Genomic DNA, 22,105 nt, shown 5'->3' with positions numbered 1-22,105 from the left:
GTGCCTGTTGAATGTGGATTTTTAGATGCTACAAGTCGTTGGCTGTCATTTTCTTATGCTGCCCATCCCTTATATGCTGGTGGTAAATCAACACTCCTGTTGACTGATGAGGGGCCTGTTTTCCAGGTTTCCATCAGTTCCCTGGCTATTTTTGTGCCTGCTCATCCAACAATCTTAGTACCTGCAAAGTTGAATGTGTGTCCTTGTTCATTGTAATGTGAGGCTACCAATGAGTTTGAGTCTCCTCATCTGACCACTCACTTGTGTTCTTGCAATCTGGTGGTTAGCTTCCTCCCTGTCTGTCCTATAGTGTCACAGGGACAATCCATGCAAGGTATTCTGTAGATTACATAATTATTTTCACTTTCAGGAAGTTTCTCCTTATTTCCAGGCTGGATCTTTTTCTGACTAGCTTTCACCCATTCCTTCTTGTCCTGCTTTCAGGTATTTTGGAGAATAAATCAACGCCTTTGCACTTTAAATATTGGAAGAGAGGTAGCATCTCATCCGTAACCCTTCTCTTCGTTAGGCTTAGCCATTATACAGTTTAGCCTCCAGAACCCTTATCATCTTTATTGTTCTTCTGCACTCTTTCTAGAGCCTCAGCATCTTTTTTTCTATCGTGGTAACAAAACTGGATGTAGTATTCCAGGTGTGGCCTTACCAGTGCAGTATAGTGCAGTACTATCACTTCTTGTGATTTTGATTCTCTTCCTTTGTTGATGCATCTCAGGACTGCATGGGCTTTTTTGGCAGCAAATTGTTGGCTCATATCTAAGTGGTGATCCACTAGGATACTTAGATCCCTCTCACAAGTACTAATGTTGAATCAGGTACTGCCTATACTGTATCTGTACGTTTGTTTTTTTTTCCTTCCTAAGTGCGGGTCTTTCCTTTTCTCACCATGGAGAAAAGGACTCAGTGCAGAGGGCTCAGAAATATTAGAAATCAAGGCTACTTCCTGGTCCTACTCCAATATTTTATTATGGCATGCTAGTTGTCCTCAATTAATTGACGACCGGACCTATTTTAATCAAGCTTACAGAGTGACAGCCTAGAATACTGGGCTTATGGAAGAATCAATAATGAACTGAAGATTCCCTCCATCTTCTCTTTTACTCAATTCATATTTTCTTATGTCTGAAATCTTGCAAAAATAAATGTCCCACAAAAAGGATTTTGATGCGGTGAAAGTGAATGGTTGTCTAATGGACTCCAGAATTCTGTCCTTTTATGGCATCCGGCTCTATTCCAGATATTTTACTGAATATCCACCTGAGAGGAGCAGTTTATTATTTCTCTTTTTGTATAGGCTATAATCCCACAACTTGCTTAAGATGGTTACCAAATTAACAAATTTTCTGGGTGCCCACAATGCATTTAGTTATAAGATAGTCGTCATGTGTGCTGGGTTTGCTCAATAAACTAAGCCAGGAAAACAGCTAATCACTAGCCAGACATACAGTAACCTGTAGAAATGCAGTTGCCACAACTTTAACTAGTTAAGCATGCCGTATGAACATACAGAACATGTGATAATCTAAAAAGGGTAAACATGAATTTGTGTATATAAACACCATTCTTCATTTGTAGTCTTCAGGAAACTAAAGACCTATCAGGAAACTACAGACCTATTAGCCTGACCTCAATGCCTGGGAAGATTCTGGAAAAGATAATCAAACAACAAATCAGTGAACACCTTGATGCAAACAAAGTTATCTCTAAAAGCCAACATGGGTTTGTCAAAAACAGATCATGCCGGACAAACCTTATTGCATTCTTTGACCAAGTGACAAAACTAGTGGACCAGAGGAATGCTGTAGTTATAATTTACTTGGACTTCAGTAAGGCATTTGATAAAGTAGATCACAACCTACTACTTGGTAAGATAGAAAAATGTGGGTTAGCATCACCACCAGATGGATTCGTAGCTGGCTGAAAGGCCGTACTCAACATGTGGCCCTCAATGGAACTGCATCTACATGGAAGGAAGTGTGTAGTGGGGTGCCCCAGGGCTCTGTTCTGGGCCCAGTGCTCTTCAATATCTTCATCAATGATTTGGATGAGGGGATAGATGGGGAACTCATCACATTTGCAGACGACACCAAGCTGGCAGGAATATTTATTTATTTATTGAACTTATATACCGCCCTTCTCCCATAGGACTCAGGGCAGTTCAGAAGGCAATTAAAAATAACACTACAATACAAAAAAGTTAATAACAATTAAAATAATTAAATTATACTTGAGTAAAATATAAAACCCCTGTAACTCTAATTAAAACCCAATTACAATAAGTTAAAAATTAAAATTCTCAGTCCTGGCCGGAAAGATCAAAGAGCCAGGTCTTCAGGTCCCGGCAGAACGAACGAAAATCAGGGGCAGTCCTGAGCTCTACGGGTAACTGGTTCCAAAGGGCAGGCGCACCCACAGAGAAGGCCTTCCCCCTGGGTGTTGCCCACCGGCAATCTTTTGCCAGCGGCACCCTGAGAAGGCCCTTCCTGTGGGAGCGCACAGGACGAAGGGAGCTTGATGCCAGCAGCAGGTGTTCCCTCAGATATCCCGGACCCAAGCCATTTAGGGCTTTATAGGTTATCACCAACACCTTGAAGCTCACCCGGAGGGCAACTGGAAGCCAATACTCCAGAAGATAAGCTTAAGATACAGGAGGATCTGGACAGACTCGAACACTGGGCGCTATCTAACAAAATGAAATTCAATTGTGAAAAAAGTAAGGTTCTACATTTAGGCAGGAAAAATCAAATGCACAGGTATAGCATAGGTGGTACCTTGCTCAATAGTAGTAACTGTGAGAGAGATCTCAGAGTCCTAGTGGACAATCACTTAAATAAGAGCCAGCAGTGTGCTACAGCTGCCAAAAAAGCCAACACAGTGCTAGGCTGCATTAACAGAGGGAAAGAATCAAGATCACGTGAAGTACTAATACCACTTTACAATGCCTTGATAAGGCCACACCTGGAATACTGCATCCAGTTTTGGTCACCACGATGTAAAAAAGATGTCGAGATTCTTGAAAGAGTACAGAGAAGAGCAACAAAGATGATTGGGGGACTGGAGGCTAAAACATATAGGGAACGGTTGCTGGAATTGGGTATGTGTAGTTTAATGAAGAGAAGGGTGAGGGGTGACATGATAGCAGTGTTCCAATATCTCAGGGGCTGCCACAAAGAAAAGTGAGCCAAGCTATTCTCCAAAGCACCTGAAAGCAGGACAAGAAGCAACGGATGGAAACTAGTCAAGGAGAGAAGCAACCTAGAACTAAGGAGAAACTTCCTGACAGTTAGAACAATTAACCAGTGGAATAACCTGCCTCCAGAAGTGGTGAATGCTCCAACACTGGAAGTTTTTAAGAAGAGACTGGCCAGCCATTGGTCTGAAATGGTATAGGGTTTCCTGCCTGAGCAGAGGGTTGGACTAGATGACCTCCAAAGTCCCTTCCAACTTATTATTATTAGTAGTAGTAGTAGTAGTAGTAGAGGCTTGGAGAAACTAAAGCAAAAAACAAACTATTGTCAACTCATCCACTCATCTACGTATTAGATTACTGTTACTTATCATTTTAGAGTTTAGAGCACCATGACATTTACATGAAAATGTAAACACTTGTAGTATTAAAGGTCAGGCTAATTTCTGCCTGATGCATGACACATCTAAAGCCTTCAGGACAGCTTAGCTTAGACGAAATGTGCAAACTATTTTGGAAACAGCAGATGGCAGTATGTGATCAGACCTGAGACTCCAGAGTTCCACGGTGCAATTTCCTTTCTGAGCAATAATTTATTACACTATTATTTTCACATACTTTCAAAATCAATGCAGTGGATAGTTTTTTCCCCCTAAATATATTTCCTACCAATGGTGGGGGGGGCAGAGGAGGAGAAGAAAAGGGATCATGCTTTTCCAAAACTCTGTAGCATCTGCCCAACAGGAACACACACAAAGCGAAGACCAAATTGAACCAATGCAATGATCACACCACTTTATCTGTTCACCATAATAATTACATGCAATATTTAATCAATCAATGAATGAACGAATAGTACCTGAAAGCTACCTCCTCCTCTACCCACCCAATAAGTTAGTTGCAGCTTCTGATTTGTAGGAAATGTTGCCATCAAAGAACCTAAACGCAAGCTGGGGCCCTTTTCCTGGGACAACATTCCTCTAAAAATGTCCTTTGTCTCACCTCTGCTGCAATTCTGAGATTTATTAAGGCTTGACTTTTCCAGAGGGTCTTTAGCAAATGACGGGTTCTGAGCTATTTGGAGTTGATTGTGAGTTTATTGAGAGATATTGTTGTTTTCTTAATTTGATTATTTGAACCTGACATATTTTAACGCTGTTTTACTTGAATGAGAGATGGAGAGGGTGGGAGATTCATTCATTCTGGCCAAAAGACTTTTTTCACATTATAATTGCAACCCATCAGGAAGGCAGATCCAACCTATGGGAATGAAATATGTTTCCCAGATGAACTTCTATATGCATACAAATTCCATTTGAAATGTGAAGCTAATGGTCCAGTCTAGTACTTGCCTTGTGTTTGTGAAACCATTTTTTAGAACTTCGTTTGTTAGTTTCAAAGTGGCAATTATATCATACCATATATTACAAGATTGGAGACCACTGATTTATGTTCCATTCTTCTGGTGTGGAAAGATGTAGCCTTCTGTAAATCATGCACACAAAGTGATGTTGATCTCAATATAATCTTGCTGAGTTCAACTTCAGTCAGTGATGCCCTCTAATAAAGATTGATATAAATGCATACATTACATACATACATACATACATACATACATACATACATACATACATATTATACAGCATACAAACTATGGTAATCACCTGCCCAAATCAGTGGGTTTAGCAGTCATGTCTTACTATGTAGAAACAATCATCTAATACTTTTAAAATCATACAAGTACAGACTTTCAACTGATAACAATTGTTTTGACCAGAACTTATAAGAGCCGTAGTGGTGCAGTGGTTAGAATCCAGTATTGCAGGCTAACTCTGCTCACTGCCAGGAGTTCAATTCCTCCAATCCTGACCAGCTTAAGGTTGACTCTGCCTTCTGTCCTTCCAAGGTCAGTAAAATGAGAGTCCAGATTGTTCGGGGCAATATGCTGACTCTGTAAACCGCTTAGAGAGGGCTGTAAAGCACTGTGAAGTGGTAAATAAGTCTAAGTGCTATTGCTATTCCTCCTCCTCCTCCTCCTTCTTCTGTACAAAATGAAATTGATTAAAGTAAAAGTTCCAAAGCTCTCTTCAAACTTAAAGAGTCATTTCTAATTGCAACTCCCCAACATCAGTGCCTCTGATTTCTTAATTTTAATTAATCCATACCTTAAAGCAGACCAACTTATGTGGAAGCATAACATTAAAGGTGTTGCTTTAATCATGGACAACAGATGCCAAAATCACGGAGAGTCTATATAGCACTAATTTTCAAAGCATGCATAACTGTACGTCCAGTGAATAAACTTGATGGCAGTTGACAGGGTGGGAAATTTGTAAGTCAGTCTGATGATATTAAGAAGAGGGGGGAAAACAATCGAGACATTTTTTCAATTCTAACCATTTAAAACAATCTTATGACAAATTCATATTAGTTATTGAATGCTTGGGTTCTGAGTATCATTGTATGACTACATGGTTAGAATTTTGTTCCATTACTAAATAGAACAGAAAATTGTCCCGACTTTATTTTAGGTTGGTTCTTTTTTTTGGCCCAACTTTATTTTTTCAATAAATAATTTAAGATAGCAAACATATATAATACTTTTTCCTGTTTTAATTGAAAGGGCAGAAAAGTAGATGTTCCTGTGTCTTCCAGAAAGCTGCAAAACATTTCAGCAGGTGATGCTCTTTTTATCACTGGAAGTTCAAAGGGAAACACACTATGCTTTCTCATTTCTAGAGCTCCAGAGAGTAGAGTTGAGATCAAGGGGTGATTTTCAGCAAGATTTCGTAACTCAAATCTCATTTATCCGCATTGGAATTATTCCAGCAAATTCATGCAGCACATGCATACCTTTTGAGAAGGAATCATCACTCAATTGTTTTCATGGCACACATCTATTCAATGAACACTATTTTAAGCATTCTGGCAAAAATAATAGAATAACAAATTGGAAAGGACCTTGAAGGTCATCTAGTCCAATCGCCTAAACAAGCAGGAAACCCTACATCCTTTCAGACATATAATTCCCCAATTTCTTCATAAAAACCTCCAGTGGTGGAGCACCACAACTTCTGGAGGCAAACTGTTCCACTGGTTAATTGTTCTAACTGTCAGGAAATTTCTAAGACAGAGCCTTGAGGTACTGAAAAGCATAGTTCCCTCCATGTAGATGTAATCCATTAAGGATTACACATTGACTGTTGTTGGTCAGCCAGTTATAAATCCATCTGGTGGTGATAATAAACAAAATAAAACATCCTGTTTTATTCACTGTTCAATATTGGATCCTGCCTTTGCAAGGGATTATACATCCCTTCATAAAGAATGGGCTGGATGCACAGACATACCTTCATGAGGCTTTCAGATCAGAGGAATAACATTTGCATCAACTGAAATTCAACAACAATAGCTCTCTACACAATCAGAACCTAAATAAACCAGAATACTGAATCACACTGGGTCCATCACTGCATTTGTAACTCTTCTGTGGCTGAGGAATTCTGGGAATTGAAGTCCACCTATCTTAAATTTGCTGAGGTTGAGAAACACTAGTCTAGACCATACCAATCCAACTGTTTTAATGGTGGTCTGGGGGACTGGGCACAAATGGTTTTCCAAACTTCTCTCCAAAATGTTGGGGGGGGAATGGGTGCAGAAGTCAACTGTATTTCTCCAGGTGAGAATTTTTTGAACATTTTTTAAAATACAGAATACAGAAGCTCACTGTGGAGTAAACAAAGGCATGAGAAGATGAGAAACTGCAGAGCATTGGATTGGTAATTGATCAGGAAGAGATAGGACACACACATACAGAGAGAGAAAGAGAGAGAGCGAGCTTGACCAATGTCTAACAAAATAAGCACTAGACAAACCTGATCCATGAGAATTTCACTGTAATGATATTCTTTTTGGGGGGGAAATTGAAAACCATGCTGTCTTCATGAAATTAAATGAGAACTGGTAGAAGAATATAGAAGCATACTTGTGTTTGGCACTAAAAACCTTTTAGCTACTATTAACTCTCCAGCAGAACAAAGTCCACTGACTTGATGGCAGAAGCTTGTGAAAAGACCTCTTGGAGTACTTTTGAAGTGACATGAGATAAAATTATTTTACCTAAATGTGTGTAAATGAACAAATATACAGCTCTCTTTCTTGAATTATTAGAGTTGCATTATTGGAAGAACAAATATTGCAAGAACTTGAGCATATTGGGAGCAGGTGTATTTCAGTAAGTCTCTTCTCCCCCTAGGTTTGTCTGAGTGAATGAACCTTTATTGTCAAAGTACAACCATGTATACATTGAGATTGGCTGAGCCTCCCTTTGTGCCCCCCCACCACAACTCACAGTGACAACAAACCCACCATCTTGTTACACCATGTGAGCTAATTGCACACCACACCAGCCTCACAAATCAATCATACATAAAGTTATTTCCTGTTCAAGAGCCTGACAGCCCATGGATAGAAGCTGTTCTTCAGCCTGTTGGTATGGCTGGCTATACTCCTGTATCTTCTACCCGATGGTAGGAGAGTAAAGAGGTGCCGACCAGAGTGTGAGTCATCCCTGAGAATTTTTCTCACTCTTCCAAGGCAGCGAGCCTTGACAATGTCATTCACTGGTGTCAGGGAACAGCCCACAATGTCTTGTGCTGTGCTCACCACCCTCTGTAATACTTTCTGTAATAGTCCCTGGAACCAGGTGCCCCTTACAAGGCTTCAGGGACTTCCTTGACCATAACTCTCACCATTGGTTCTTCAGCAGAAGAGCTCCATGTCTCAGAAAGGTCCTGGATAATACAACCGCTCTCCATACTAATGGTTGGATTCAACCACACTAAAATGGGATTGGACCGTTTCTAGTTCAGCGCATTGCCTGCACCACTAATAGTTACCAAGACATCATATTTGTTGGTTGGTCTTACATGCCATGTGCATCCTGCAATTGTACAGTTATTTCCTTAGCCCAATGCTTATCTAAAACAAGAGCAAAGAAGTGACAAATTTGTTCCAAATGCAAGGATTCACACCAGCGTATCCCAAACCTGGCAACTGTAAGATGTATGAACTTCAGCTCCCAGAAATCCCCAGCCAGATATTAGCTGGGGGATTCTGGGAGAGAATAGAATAGAATAGAATAGAATAGAATAGAATAGAATAGAATAGAATAGAATAGAATAGAATAGAATAGAATAGAATAGAATAGAATAGAATAGAATAGAATAGAATAGAATAGAATAGAATAGAATAGAAGCTGGAAGGGACCTTGCAGGTCTTCTAGTCCAGCCCCCTGCTCAACGAGCAGGACAACCTATACCATCTCAGACAAGTGACCGCTTAGACGTTGTGTGAACCCACTCGCGCTTGACATTCGAGCTCCGCCTCGGTCTAATTCAAAACAAAGCCATTTCCCAAACTGGGCTTCTCAATCTCTTGCACGGCTTTCTGTCCGAAGAGACTCGCTCGCATTTCACTCACCGCTCTCCGGGTCTTGCAAAGAAGCCGGGCGTATTAAAGCTCCTCCTGCTCCCTCGGAGTTGGGCTCGCGTTTTCTCACGTGATCAGCCCAGCGTCTCCATTGGAACGGCGCTCTCCAAGTTGAGAGCCGGAGAAGCGGGCTGGGAAGCGGGCGCCCAGCGAAGCTCTCTGGAAGCCCACGGAAAAAGCAAGATTATTTTGGAGGGGGGAAGGCGAGCCGGGAGGAAGGGCAGCCGCTTGAGCGTAGCAGCCCAGATGTCCTGGGTCGCAAGAAGGGAAGCAGGTAAGTTGGATGTCCCGTTGCGCTTCTCAGCTTTGGACGGGAAAGTGCGCCCTTTAGCAGTTGGAGTAAAAATGAGTCACCCGTCTCTTTTTTTCCCCTCTTTACCTTCCTTCCTTCCTCCCCTCCTCCCTCTCTTTATTCTTTCTTCTTATCCTCTACGGCGCTTCGGGTATTTACTTTTTCATGTCTTGGGTTGTCTATATTCATATTAAACTGATAGTGGCAAGCTTATTCAGTAGTAAATCGTAGGATGCTCACTGACGTTCCCTTCTGGAAAGAGGAAAAATGCACCATCGGTTGCAATCACATATAACTGTGGCATTCTATAGTAGTCTCCAGCGTGACTTTTTTGAGAGTCCTTAAACATCAGTTTAAAGCAACTTCTGGCACGTATTTTTTTAACTGGAATTGATGCATCCCTGTTTCTCAGACCGAAATCCCCTTTGCACGCTTGCAAAGCGGTAAGGTCAAGAGATTGTGCTTCCAAGGTGTGTTGGACTTTGCTGTCTCTGGATCAATCTGGGCTTACGCAGCCAGAGGTGTTAGATGATTTTGCTACTACCTGACATAAAACTGGTCAGGACTCTCTGCAAACCAGTTATTAGTCCTTATTTTTACCAAAAAATATATACACAACTTTTCTTTGACTGATGATTATAATTAATGAGTATGATTAAAAGATGCATGAATGGAAATAGACATTATTGACATTATCTTCATTAAGCATTTAATAGTTTTTTTTCTAATTGGGAAAAAATTGCCTAATACAGGCAAGACACTTGAAAGCTTGGTAAAAGAATGGTTTGCAATTACAACGTGCACAAAAGGAGATGGAGAATTGAACTACTAATTAAAAATAAATGAGCCAATTTTATCGGCACTTTAATGTGAATGCAAACTCTTCCTAGAGCAATAAAGATTATTGACATGTTCCTGCTCGCATTACCGATAAGTGAATCCCTTTATGTTTCATAGGACTTACTCTCCATAAGTGAGCATAGGACTGCAGTCTAGTTAAGTTCCATGGAAAGAAAAATGTCCTTATTACAGAAGAAATGTTAATATGCTCCAAATTAGGTCAACGGTCAATGCCACTGTTTAACTATGTTCCAGTAATTTTAAAGGAAATAATAGATATATTGGGAATTGAGTAATTATTGAATGCCATCCTATGTGATTTACTTCAATAGTACTGTATGTCAAGGGTAACATGATCCAATTTGTAGATCTCCTGCCTTAAAATAATTAGCCTGATTCTTCTGTATTTCTCTCCTCCTCCCCTCGTCATTATGCCTGATAAAGAGTTCTTAAGAATTCAAAAATAATCACACACCATTTGGATTGATCTCAACTATGATTTTTGGATTCCAGACCCCTCCACTCCCTCCCCCAATCAAGGATAAGATAGCTTTTTATAATTTTAGAAAGTATCTATTATTCAGAATAATAATCAAGGTAATAATTGTCCATTTTGGTTAGGCAAGGAATAACCAATTGAAGGTATTATAAATGTTTGCAGGAAGACCGGTAATGATTGAATGGCTGGTCATTTTCCAGGGAAATCTGAGTAAAACCCTGACTGCAAATATAAAAAATATACCTTCCAGAGGTATAAAAAGTGATGTTACTTAAAAACAAGCATTTAGTGATCTCAGCATCTGTCAACAAAAGCTCCAGTGAAAGCATATCAATGCTACATGATTACAATTGATGATGAAGTGAATAGTGATTCATTGGCCTTTTTTTCTCCATCTTATGCATTCCATTCATATTTTATGTATTAGATTTAAGACATTCTTGGAGTCGGGAAAGAAAAAGGAGTTTTTCAAACCATGGCAGATGTGAACCAGATGGGTATTTCAACCATATCTCTTAAGTGAGACATCACTCCATTCATTTAGGAAGACTCCGGGAAAGAGGATCAAGCCACTCGCACAGATTCTGCTTTAATATATTCACTAATAAATGAAGGCTGAATTACACTTGTCTACAGTCCCAGAGTCTATAATGTCACTCTTTTTTCTAGACATGAATAGTGAGACTATCTGTTAATCTAACCTCCTTAGTCATATGCTGCTGTTAGGAACTTGAAGTTCCTACCAGAATATCAAGATGACATATACAGTATACTTCCTGTTTTTCAACACAACTGTTGCTTGGGATGGGTTGGCTGAGAATTAATCACTGGTCCACAGTCACCTACAGAGCTTCCAAAGTTGGATGTCTATGGAAATTCTCAATCATCCAGGTCATGGTTGTCCCAAAGATATGTTTTCCAAAAGGCAACTGGACTTCCTTGTTTTGTTGTGTTGTGTTTTGTTTTTCTTTGAAAACATTTTCCTTCTCACCCAAGAAGCTGAAAAAAACTGAAGAAACTTCTTGGATAAGAAGTGACTTTAAAAAAAAAGAAAGAGAGAAAAGAAAAGAAAGAAAGAAAGAAAGAAAGAAAGAAAGAAAGAAAGAAAGAAAGAAAGAAAGAAAGAAAGAAAGAAAGAAAGAAAGAAAAAGAAAGAAAATCTATTGCCTTTTGGAAAAAGCACCTTTGGTATTCCAGAATTGGAGGTGAACTTGAATCCAAGACTCCCCTGAGTTGAATGTCTACATAAGGTCCAACTACATGTATGATTTAGAACAGCCTTGCCTGGAACCCTCCAGATGGTTTCACCCAGTGCAGAATGTTTTTATAGATGACCTTTTCAACAGCAATGGAAATTGGGAAATGATGAGGAAAAGTGCTGAGAATGAGAAAAATCTGGGGTTTACAACCACAGATGACCTTTTCAGCATCACTGAAAATAAAAAAGAGGTACAAAAAAAATTGATAAATCTGTGGTTTAAACTGCAGATTTTTTTCCAGTGCTGTTGGAAAAGGTTCACATAAATACTTTTATATCTGGTTGTTCACAGTTCCATGACTGGTTTCAAACATCTACATCCTATGCCAAGCACACCAACATTCTGCATCCACAAAATTCATGCTGAAAAATCTGAATATTTGTGTTAGAAATTTAGTATGCTTTTCCATTTGTGTATACACACAAACACACACAGAGAGAGATTTAATATTATCACAAGCTGCTTGTATGAGGGGAACAAAGACATGGAGGTTGTAAAGATCTAGAGTTTAGTTTATTTGGTACCTCCCAGATATGTTGGGTCTTCAACACCAAATAGGCAAAGATTGGTGACAATACCCTTGTTTTTTTATTTATATGTATTTTAATTTTCATAAGCATTCTAAAGCCTCTGGGAGGAGGCTTCGTGGTATCCGAAGCAGAACATCCAGATTCCATCACACTTTTGTTCCATATAGTATTAACCTTGTGAACTCTCAAGCTTTACCTTTCCATTATGTATTCAAGATGGACAGTGATTGATATTTGTATGTGTTTATATGTTGTATCTGGGACATGGTGGCTCAGTGGGTTAGGACGCTGAGCTTGTCGATCAGAAGGTCAGCAGTTTGGTGGGTCGAATCCCGAGTGCCACGTAGCAGAGTGAGCGCCTGTTACTCGTCCCAGCTTCTGCCAACCTAGCAGTTCGAAAGCACGTAAAAATGCAAGTAGAAAAGTAGGGACCACTACGGTGGGAAGGTAACAGCGTTCTGTGCACCTTTGGCGTCTAGTCATGCCGGCCACATGACCACGGAGACGTCCTCGGACAAGCGCTGGCTCTTCGGCTTTGAAACGGAGATAAGCACCGGCCCCTAGAGTCGGAAATGACTAGCACGCATGTGCGGCAGAACCTTTACCTTTATATGCTGTATATAGCATGTTTATATGTGTGTTATGTATGTGTACACCTTTGGAAGTAGGTAACAGAATTTCATTTTTAATGTGTGCCAGTGTGCCCACAGTAAAAAATGATAATAAAGGTTATCTAAAAACAGAACAAAACTTGAAGTTTTCATAGTTTGGCATTAGTGCCAGATTCCATAATTATGTAGTGTAACAATGAATGAAAATGATGCTTGTAGTCCTGATCCTTAGGATATTCAGAGAAAAAATAATAATTTTGTTCCTTTAACTCCGGAATCAGTTTTCATCATTAACTAACACTTTTCTCCAGGAGACCAAAAGCTGCTGTTGGAGCTGAAGGATGAAGTCACCTCCTTGCTGCTTGTCCCTTTCTTCTGGGGCCTCTGGAGAGGAATTAGGTGAGAGCACATCCTTTGATTCTTTGGAATCCAGTGTCTTCTATAGTGAGGAAGGGCCAGGACCTTTGCTACAGCACATAGCTCCGTCCTTGGAATGGATGATCGTCAACGTTGGAGGTGCCCGCTTTGTGCTCTCCCAGAAGAAGCTTTGTTGCTATCCAGACACTCGGCTGGGCAAGCTAGCAGTAATGGTTTCAGCTGCCCAGGATGTTGCCTCCAGCCTCTTGGACCTCTGTGATGATGCCAACTTGGTGGAGAATGAATATTTTTTTGATCGGAACTCTCAAGCATTCAGTTATGTCCATAACTATTACCAAACTGGCAGGCTACATGTAATGGATCAGCTGTGTGCGCTTTCCTTTCTGCAGGAGATCCAATATTGGGGGCTGGATGAGCTCATGATTGATTCCTGCTGCAGGGACAGGTGAGCAATTTGGGGGCAGAAATCCATCAGAGTGGCTTAGTTAATTTGGTTATAGGAAGATGTAAAGGCAAAGTTAACACAAATTAGAGAAACATATATGAGTAGCCCAGAAATGACTCGCTGTGATTTGAAAATAGTGAGAAAGTTCTTCTGCCCACAATTCCTCTCTTGACTATCATGTTGTCTTGTCTTTAAAAATAGATTAAGAAATATACAAATAAATATTTTTAAAAACCCTGTTGATATTTCAGACTAGGAGATTAATCAAGGGTGGGTAATCTTCACCTTATTTCAGAAGTCCTTTGTGAGCAAGCAATGGAAATATTTGGCAAGAGCAATCTATCCCTTTACCTCAATTTACTACTAACATGTAATATGGCTCCCATCAGTTTTCTCTTAGAACTGGATCTTGATGAAAAAAATGATGTTCATCACTAAGTTAAATTGTGCTGATATTGAACTTGGATCTGGTAGACTAGATCCATCCTTGAGTTACCACTTCCAAAAATATTAAAGTTAATTCTTATTCCACCTGTGAATTTCATTCTCCACCTGTTTCAATTGTTTACTTGAATTAACTACTATTTGTTTAAGCAGAAACTTCACATGGCTCACTGTAATAATATATGAGTAAAATAAAAGCAAATCTATAAATACAGTAAACAACTGTTGGGAAAATTCCAACTTGAAACCAAATCAGTGTTGATATTTCCCCCCCCCCCCCCAAAAAAAAAAGCAATACATAAAGAAACCTAAGTAAAGTCACAAAAATATTATTAAAATTCAGGGAATGTCCTCTGAAATGCAAAAATGCATGAGCTGCGCGTAGGTGTTCTAAAGCAAATCAGGATGTTTGGCAGGGATATTGTCTTGATGAATGATCATCCTTTATTCCAACTCAAGTCACACAACAGTATGGTGTTAGTTTATGGCAACTCAATTTTTATTTCTCATTGAATTTATTCCACATTAATCCTTATCAGAATTAGCCTGTACTAGAGCAGCTTGTAGTAGTAAAATTAGATCTGAAATTGCATATATAATATGGGTGAAAAGGATTCTACCACATTTTCTTCCTCAATTGTTTGTTGCTTCTTCCTCACATCATTTTCAATGGTATTGTGGAGCAACCCGTCTGATTAACCATAGGGTGTCTGTATTTATTTTGATAAGTGAGTTTATGTTGAATTACTTAAAGAATTAAATTGAATTCTTCCCTTATCAAGACTTGATTACATTTTTTGATGATTCAAACGCAGCCTGCCTGCACAGGGATAGCTTGGATAATCATTCACTTTTGCACTTCAGCTTCAAAATATATATTCTTAACCTCCCACTTGCTATTCAAGTTGGGTATGCTGTCGCTTGGGAATTTTCTTTCTATTCTTTCTCCAAAACACATATTAGAAGTTACTGGTTCTCTTCAAGACCTCTGAACATTCTGTGCCTCTTTTTCAGATTGGCTTGGCTTATAATGAGAAAGGATCCTTTGAGAAAATTAATCCAATATTCATTTCCAAAAGTAATCTTTGCCCACCATTAGCAGACTCTAGTAATACTGTCTACCAGGGAAGTTCAGAAATAGCTATCTCAAAAGGTTTTCCACTTATTTTATATATTGACTTCCAGTAGTGTAATATTAATAGCTGACTGCTCTATGCAGGTACTTCAGAAGGAAAGAACTGAGTGAAACTTTGGACATCAAGAAAGATGCTGAAGAATTGGATGCCCAAGTTGAGGAAGAGGATTTCTCTGGAACTCTGTGTTCCACCACCAGACAAAAGCTATGGGAAGTCTTAGAAAAACCGGCTTCTTCTGTAGCTGCCAGGACTTTTGGCACAATCTCTATGGTTTTTGTCATCATTTCAATTGCCAACATGGCTCTGATTTCAGTGGAATTGACCTGGATGCCAGCCCAGCTACTTGACATCCTGGAGCATGTGTGTATTGCTTGGTTCACAGGAGAACTTTTGTTACGCTTTCTCTGTGCGCGGAATCGGTGGCGATTTTTAAAGAATGTAGCAAATATCATAGACCTTCTGGCCATTTTGCCCTTCTACATCACACTGTTGGTAGAGAGTTTACGGGGCGGACACAGCTCCCAGGAGCTGGAAAACATGGGACGTATTGTGCAAGTGCTGAGGCTGCTGAGAGGTCTGCGGATGTTGAAGTTGGGCAGGCATTCAACAGGTAAATCCATGTGGTGTTGGGAGCCTCTCATTCTTCTTGGGAGACTTCAGGGAACAGCAGGGGTTGGGGGGAAGGGAATGAATTAAGAAACTGAATTACCAAATAGGTAAGATTCCCCAAAGCTGCTTGTACTTGCAGTATTCCAATTCACCAACCCCAAAGGTGCTTTTACAAAAGGCAATTGTTTTTTTTCCCCCTTAAAACATTTTGCTCCTCATCTAAGAAGCTTCTTCCATTCTTAAGCACCTGTGCAACAACCACGACTTGGAGGACTGAGAATCTCCATAGATAATTCACTTGTACCACTTGTCGCCCTCCCCCCACAAACACACTTTTATCAGAAGTGCTCTGAGGCTAAACTTTTTAAACTAGTTTGGGGGTGGGAGTGGTTTGCGGGGGGTAGGTGGGGGGCAGGCCAAGTTGAGTTGGAGGTTCCTTCAAAGGAACTCACCTATTTTTAGTGGAAATAGGTTCCAAAATCAAGCCTTCAGATTATGGTGGGTACAAATTTCAGATGGCACACCTATTTCTTTGAATAGAGAAAGAATAAGTGAGGGGTCCTTGGTATTCTCTGTTTTCTTGCAGATGTTTCAGTACCCAAGCTAGGTAACATCAGCAACATTAGCACCAGCACTGATGATGTTACTTAGTTTTGGTAATACAACATCTGCAAGAAAACAACGAAGCTCCCAGAGCACCAAGCAGGCCTCATTTCTACCCTGAGCTACAAATATTTCCCTTTATTGGTACAAGGAAGTTGTCGGTAAAGATGGAGAATCACAAGCATTCTCCTGCTCAACCCCAAAAAGGCTTGAACAGTGATAGAATTTGGAAGACTTTCCGGCAAGAACCTGAGCTTTTTGCAGTCATTTAATTTGGGGGACATTTGTCAAAGCCTCAGTGCTTTGCCATCATTCCAATCAGCTCCATTTTTCCCCTTCCTCAGAATTATCTTAAGGAAGGTAAGTAGCACCAGAAGCTGAATCTCGTCCATCCAAAGTCTTGGATTACCAATAGTGAAAGGGAATTAACATACAAAATATGACATAGGCCCTTCAGAATGAAAAACAAAAGTCTTTCTAACTGGCCACCTGTTACTTCTGACTGGCTTTTCTATATGCAAAACCTGTTCCTGCTCTCTGATCCCTTCCCAAATACTTTTCACAATAGTGTCATTTTGCTTGTTTCTTTGCTTCTAAGTAAGAGAATGAATGGTAATGAGTCTGAGGTAAACGTTTTGCCAAAAAAAGAAACCTGAGCACCTTTACTACAGGAGTATTAATTAGTCAAGCTGCCTGCAGCAATTTACCAAATTAAGGAAGAAAATTAGAGGTCACTTGGAATTAAAAATTCCAAAACAAGTGCAGAGATTTGTGCTAAGGAAATGGGGATTTAAAGGGTTACAATCAGAAAATTGTGACATCATTGGCAAATACAATTAAAGTACACCCAAAAAGTAGATGCTATTAATCATGAGATGGGAACAGAAGGTGGGGGTTGTTGTTCCTAGGGAACTATGAACCAATCAGTTGGTATCTTATCTCGTTGCTAGCACAGTTGACTCTCACAACAAAAACAGACAATTTAATTTAACACCATCATTTAACTTACAATATATATTCTCTTCAGCCCATTTTCCTCTGTTAACTAGAAAATGAAATCCAAAAGCCTTATCATATGTTCTTTATCAGAAAAAAAATCCACAAAGGGTTACTATCTTAATTTTAATTGAATACGGCAACCCTGTATTTCTTCCATGTGCTTTTAATGATCCTGATCTTTAGCCTCTTCAAGTAAAGTTACAGATTTTGAATTCTTGTAATCTTTTTTTGTTCTTTCTCAAGAAATCTTTCGGAACTTTAACAGACTCTTTTGTGTATCTAGCAAGAAAATTTCTTTTTTTTTTGTTTGATCACTTCTCAAAAAATTCTTCAAGACTTTGACAGGTCTCTTTTATATATCCAGTAAAAAGAAAGTTATTCACATCTCTTTTGTGATTTAGTAATTGCATATCTTGTTTAGGCAATGAAACTTTTGCTTCCTTACCATTCCACCTATCTATACTAGTAAAAAATGTCAAAGACCAGTTTGTCATAAATATCCATCACAAGACTCACTGATAGGATAGTTTACTCTAATTTTTTTCCAATTGTAAAATTTTACTATTCTCTAGCTCCCTCTTGTGTCCACTATTGAAGTCCCATTATATCTTGTTTTTACTTCAGAAAACCCAAACAATTGTAACTTCCCATGAGAAGGATTCAGTTAATTTAAGATTATAGTCCAAGTCCATCTAGATCCTTAATCCATTATTATCTTTTGAAATCAATATTCTAAACATCATTTTGCTGTTTAATAAAAAAATTCTATTTATCCCCAATCTTTGAAATCATATTAAAGATTCTTTCTCTAAGGAGAAGGCAGCTCACCCAGTAATTGCTGTAATACTTAATGTTCCAAAGGGTCTTAATATTTCCAAAACAATTTAAAAAGAAAGAAAGAAAGAAATTCAAAATGATTAAAAGGTGGGACCCGATCAACAATTATGTCCTTTAAATAGGCTATGTTCACAACTGTGAGCAAAGATGGTTCCTACCTCAACTTCTAACTGTTGAACTCATAAGCTGGCTGCAAAACATTGATTCCTGTGGTAAACTCACAAGGAGCCACATGGGCTATCTCGAAAATCTCTGCTTGATCCAGGGGGAATTTCAGCAGCCAGGAGCTTGCATCTCACACCAGTTCCACTGCATAATACTATCCTGCTGCCATGGTTCTCAACAGGAAGTCCCCCCTCCCAAAGGAGTTATTCTCTCTTGGTTGTCAAATAACCATGAGTGATGAAAATTAATTCTATGAGAACACAGCTATCAATAGATGGGGAGGTTAGAAAGATTCCTATCTCTTCTCCTTTCCAGCATATGAGCAGACTCGTGCTGGGAAGATTTAAATAGCAAAAACAAAAATGGGAAGATTATTGGTGAAGCAGGAACTCTTATCAACTTCTGGATAATTCCAAACCAATAAGCAACTGTAAATATGAGCTAGCAGTATGATGCCATTATCAAAGGGCACATGAAAATGAAGATTATGCAAAAGTACTTGTATAGGAAGAAATTGTTTCCCCTTGAGCACTCTTTAACACCTACATATAATAAAAGCTGAATCTGTTTTTCTGCTTCAACTGTTAAAGCAGAATGTGGGAACTGACTCTAGTAATGTCAAGGAAATGGTCTCTTGGCCTTACGCAAGCCATTTGATAACCTGAGACATCTTGGGTGTTGTGGGCTTAATTTGTTATTAAACACTGGGTGAGAACAATAATGTGGATACCAGTAATATAATTGTTTTGTGTTAGGAATTTGAGGGTGACATGTATTTTTATTGTTTGAATTAAAAGAATGGTAGATTTCTTTGTCATTAACCATTGACTTTTGCCATTTTTTCTTATTTCAGTCACATAGTTTTTAAAAAAAGTGTGATGCATATTTAAGATTAGAAGTGAATGCATAAGATTTTAAAAGTTATAAAAAACTTACCATTAGTTTTTGATGTGCTTTTCCTGAGAAGATGTTAAATCTTTCATCTAAGAGCCAGGGACAAAGCACTTTTTTGACATTATCAGGCTCATGAATCTTTATGCTTCACTTAATAAGCCACCAATGACTGTAAGATAATAATTTCAATGAAGCCTTCTTATGGAGCTTCAACTCTAGACCTAGCTTAGTTATGGAGTCACATATTCAGAAGGGTTCCAGATATATCAAGTGCTTCCTTATGAAATGTGATCTGTGGACTTCCACTCCAGAATTTGCTTTGAATTCTGGGAGTTGAAATCCCCACTACTAGAGGGCATCCAAGAGCTTAGGACTGACATTGACATCAAGACAAACTTCTTTTAATAGGGTGATAAGATGGATACTTACATCAGGCATGTTAAACTGCCGGCCCACAGGCTGGATGCATCACACCAAAACCGTGTCCACCCCATTGCCAGCAATGGGGAAAAAGTCCCAACACAGTGTCACATGTTGTCACGAGTTTGACATGCCTGCTTTACATGATACTTCTCCAAGTTGACATCTGTGTCAAGTCTACAATTCAGAGAATTTCTAGCCAAGTTGGATAAGGATAATGTAAAAACCCAATATATCTGGAAGGATCCAAATCACAGTGGCAGTCTTCCATTTACTGCTTAATGGAAAAGATAATTTGATTGAATGAATGCCACTTCTTCCCACTCTGGTTCACTGATCAAGAAGAAAAGCAGTAAGAGGGTATCTTGCTAATTGAAATATTGTTTTATGTTTTAGGTCTGCGTTCCCTTGGGATGACCATTACACAGTGCTACGAAGAGGTTGGCATGCTTCTCCTTTTCCTCTCTGTGGGCATCTCCATCTTTTCCACCATAGAGTACTTCGTTGAGCAAAGTATCCATGACACAAGCTTCACAAGTGTGCCTTGTGCTTGGTGGTGGGCTACCACTTCCATGACAACAGTTGGCTATGGAGACATTAGACCAGATACAACCATTGGCAAGGTGGTGGCCTTTATGTGCATATTATCTGGAATATTGGTCCTAGCTTTACCAATTGCCATCATCAATGATCGCTTTTCTGCCTGCTATTTTACCCTGAAGATAAAAGAAGCTGCCTTTCGCCAGCGGGAAGCTCTAAAGAAGCTCACAAAGAATATGTCGAGTGACTCTAACATCAACATTAATTTGCGAGACGTGTATGCTCGAAGTGTAATGGATGTGTTGAAGTTTAAAAGCCGAGAAAGAACAAGTACCAGGAGCAGTGCTGGTGATGAGTTTTGGTTTTGAATACACATGCTTACCCACAAACACACACAAGAGTATGAGAGATGCCTAAGGTGGCAATAGCTTTAATAACAGCAACGAATGCAAAATTAATGGTTCTTTATTTTCCCCTGTGCAAATCTGCTTATCTGCTGAGCATACGAACAACTAATATAGTCCAAAGGTGTATTAAAAATCAAAACAAAACAAAAGGTAATAATCTCAGGGTACACAAATGCAAATTCTGTTTAACATTTTTCATCTTTCATTAGAAAACAATGGAAAAATGTATCCCAGTGGATTAATATTCAGTTCTTTGGCTGCAATCCTTTGTGCTCATTCCATTATGAAAAGAATAAAAGATTAGCAACGTGTATATTGCTGTATTGGTATGAATGTAAAATAAAAGAAAGGGCCTACTAAAAGAGTAGAAGTCAACCACTGACAAGCAGCATATTCTAGAAGTATTAGCAAAGAGACAGCAAAATGATACTTATGGGGATGTCAACGTTGGCAGCTTTCTACTAAGCCTGTGTATGGCAATGATTTGCTTCAACAAAATACCTTGAACAGCAGAGGTGAGGCTATTTGTGATGACATAATTCTCCATGGTACAATACACTTTGGGTTCCTGCACAAGTAGTAACCTCTCCTGGCTACTGAGCACAACCACAATTGAGCCCCAAATTTCTGCTGCTAAGCGAGGCAGAGAAGCGAATTTTGCCCTATTGTACAACCTTTCTCCCCACAGTTGTTAAGTGAATCACGGCAGTGGTTAAGTGAATCTGGCTTCTCCATAGACCTTGCTTGTCAGGAGGTCGCAAAATGTGATCACATGACCCTAGGACACTGCAACTGTCATAAATATGAGTCAGTTGCCTAGTGTCTGAATTTTGACACTAGGGGATGCTGCCATGGGTTTCAGTACCATTGTAACTTTGAACAGTCACTAAATGAGCTGTTGTAAGTCAAGGAGCACCACACATAATTGATACAGTGGATTCTACTAGCTGCAAGCTCTTGGTGTGTGAACAGGAGGATGTTGCTTTTTCTGCGTGGTTTCTGTCTCATCAAGACTCTTCCTGCCGAGTGTCCTACTGTATGACTGATGAGTGCTTTCAGCACCATTTCTGTGTTACATGAACGCTGGCTGGCACCGAGTCAATGGTATCATCTGTTGGCATTTCCATTCCAAACGCTCTGGCACAGACTGTTGCTTGGTTTCAACTCTGCATATCAGGATGGTGTCAGCACAGTTGCCTCCCTAAATTCATGCTGCCTTCTGGAGCTCCTGATGGTGAGGACACAAATAGGATTGCACCGCACACCTGAGGTAAAAGTAAAAAAGAATAATGAGCAAAATCTTTCCGTTTAAGAAGAAATGTATGGCTATCTGGGATATCTTTAATTCAGACAGCTAGGAGTTGAAACAAAACACTGCAGTATCACCTCACCCTTTAACACAGCAGTGAGCAATTGTGGGTCTGGAGTCTTTATGTCCTTTCACTTCTTTTTTAGGAGTCTGTCAGGGACAGTCTGATCATGATTATGGAAAGCTGACAGAC

The 22,105-nt window shown here is 39.4% G+C and overlaps 1 protein-coding gene across 1 annotated transcript; it reads left to right on the top strand.

The window, feature by feature from the left end:
- Nucleotides 1–13,067: 13,067 nt before the first annotated feature.
- Nucleotides 13,068–20,564, top strand: KCNV1 (potassium voltage-gated channel modifier subfamily V member 1; the record flags this gene model as incomplete). The annotated part of the gene is made up of 3 exons (XM_081322427.1): nucleotides 13,068–13,549; nucleotides 15,213–15,739; nucleotides 20,053–20,564. 3 exons carry the CDS (start codon nucleotides 13,068–13,070, stop codon nucleotides 20,562–20,564), a joined length of 1,521 nt encoding a protein of 506 aa, XP_081178553.1.
- Between the last annotated feature and the right edge of the window lie 1,541 nt (nucleotides 20,565–22,105).

Source organism: Vipera berus, assembly GCF_964194415.1.
Source record: "Vipera berus genome assembly, chromosome: 3".
Taxonomy (NCBI): Eukaryota; Metazoa; Chordata; class Lepidosauria; order Squamata; family Viperidae; genus Vipera; species Vipera berus.
The sequence above is the reverse complement of the archived record's forward strand: the minus strand, read 5'-3'. Positions and strand labels throughout refer to the sequence as shown.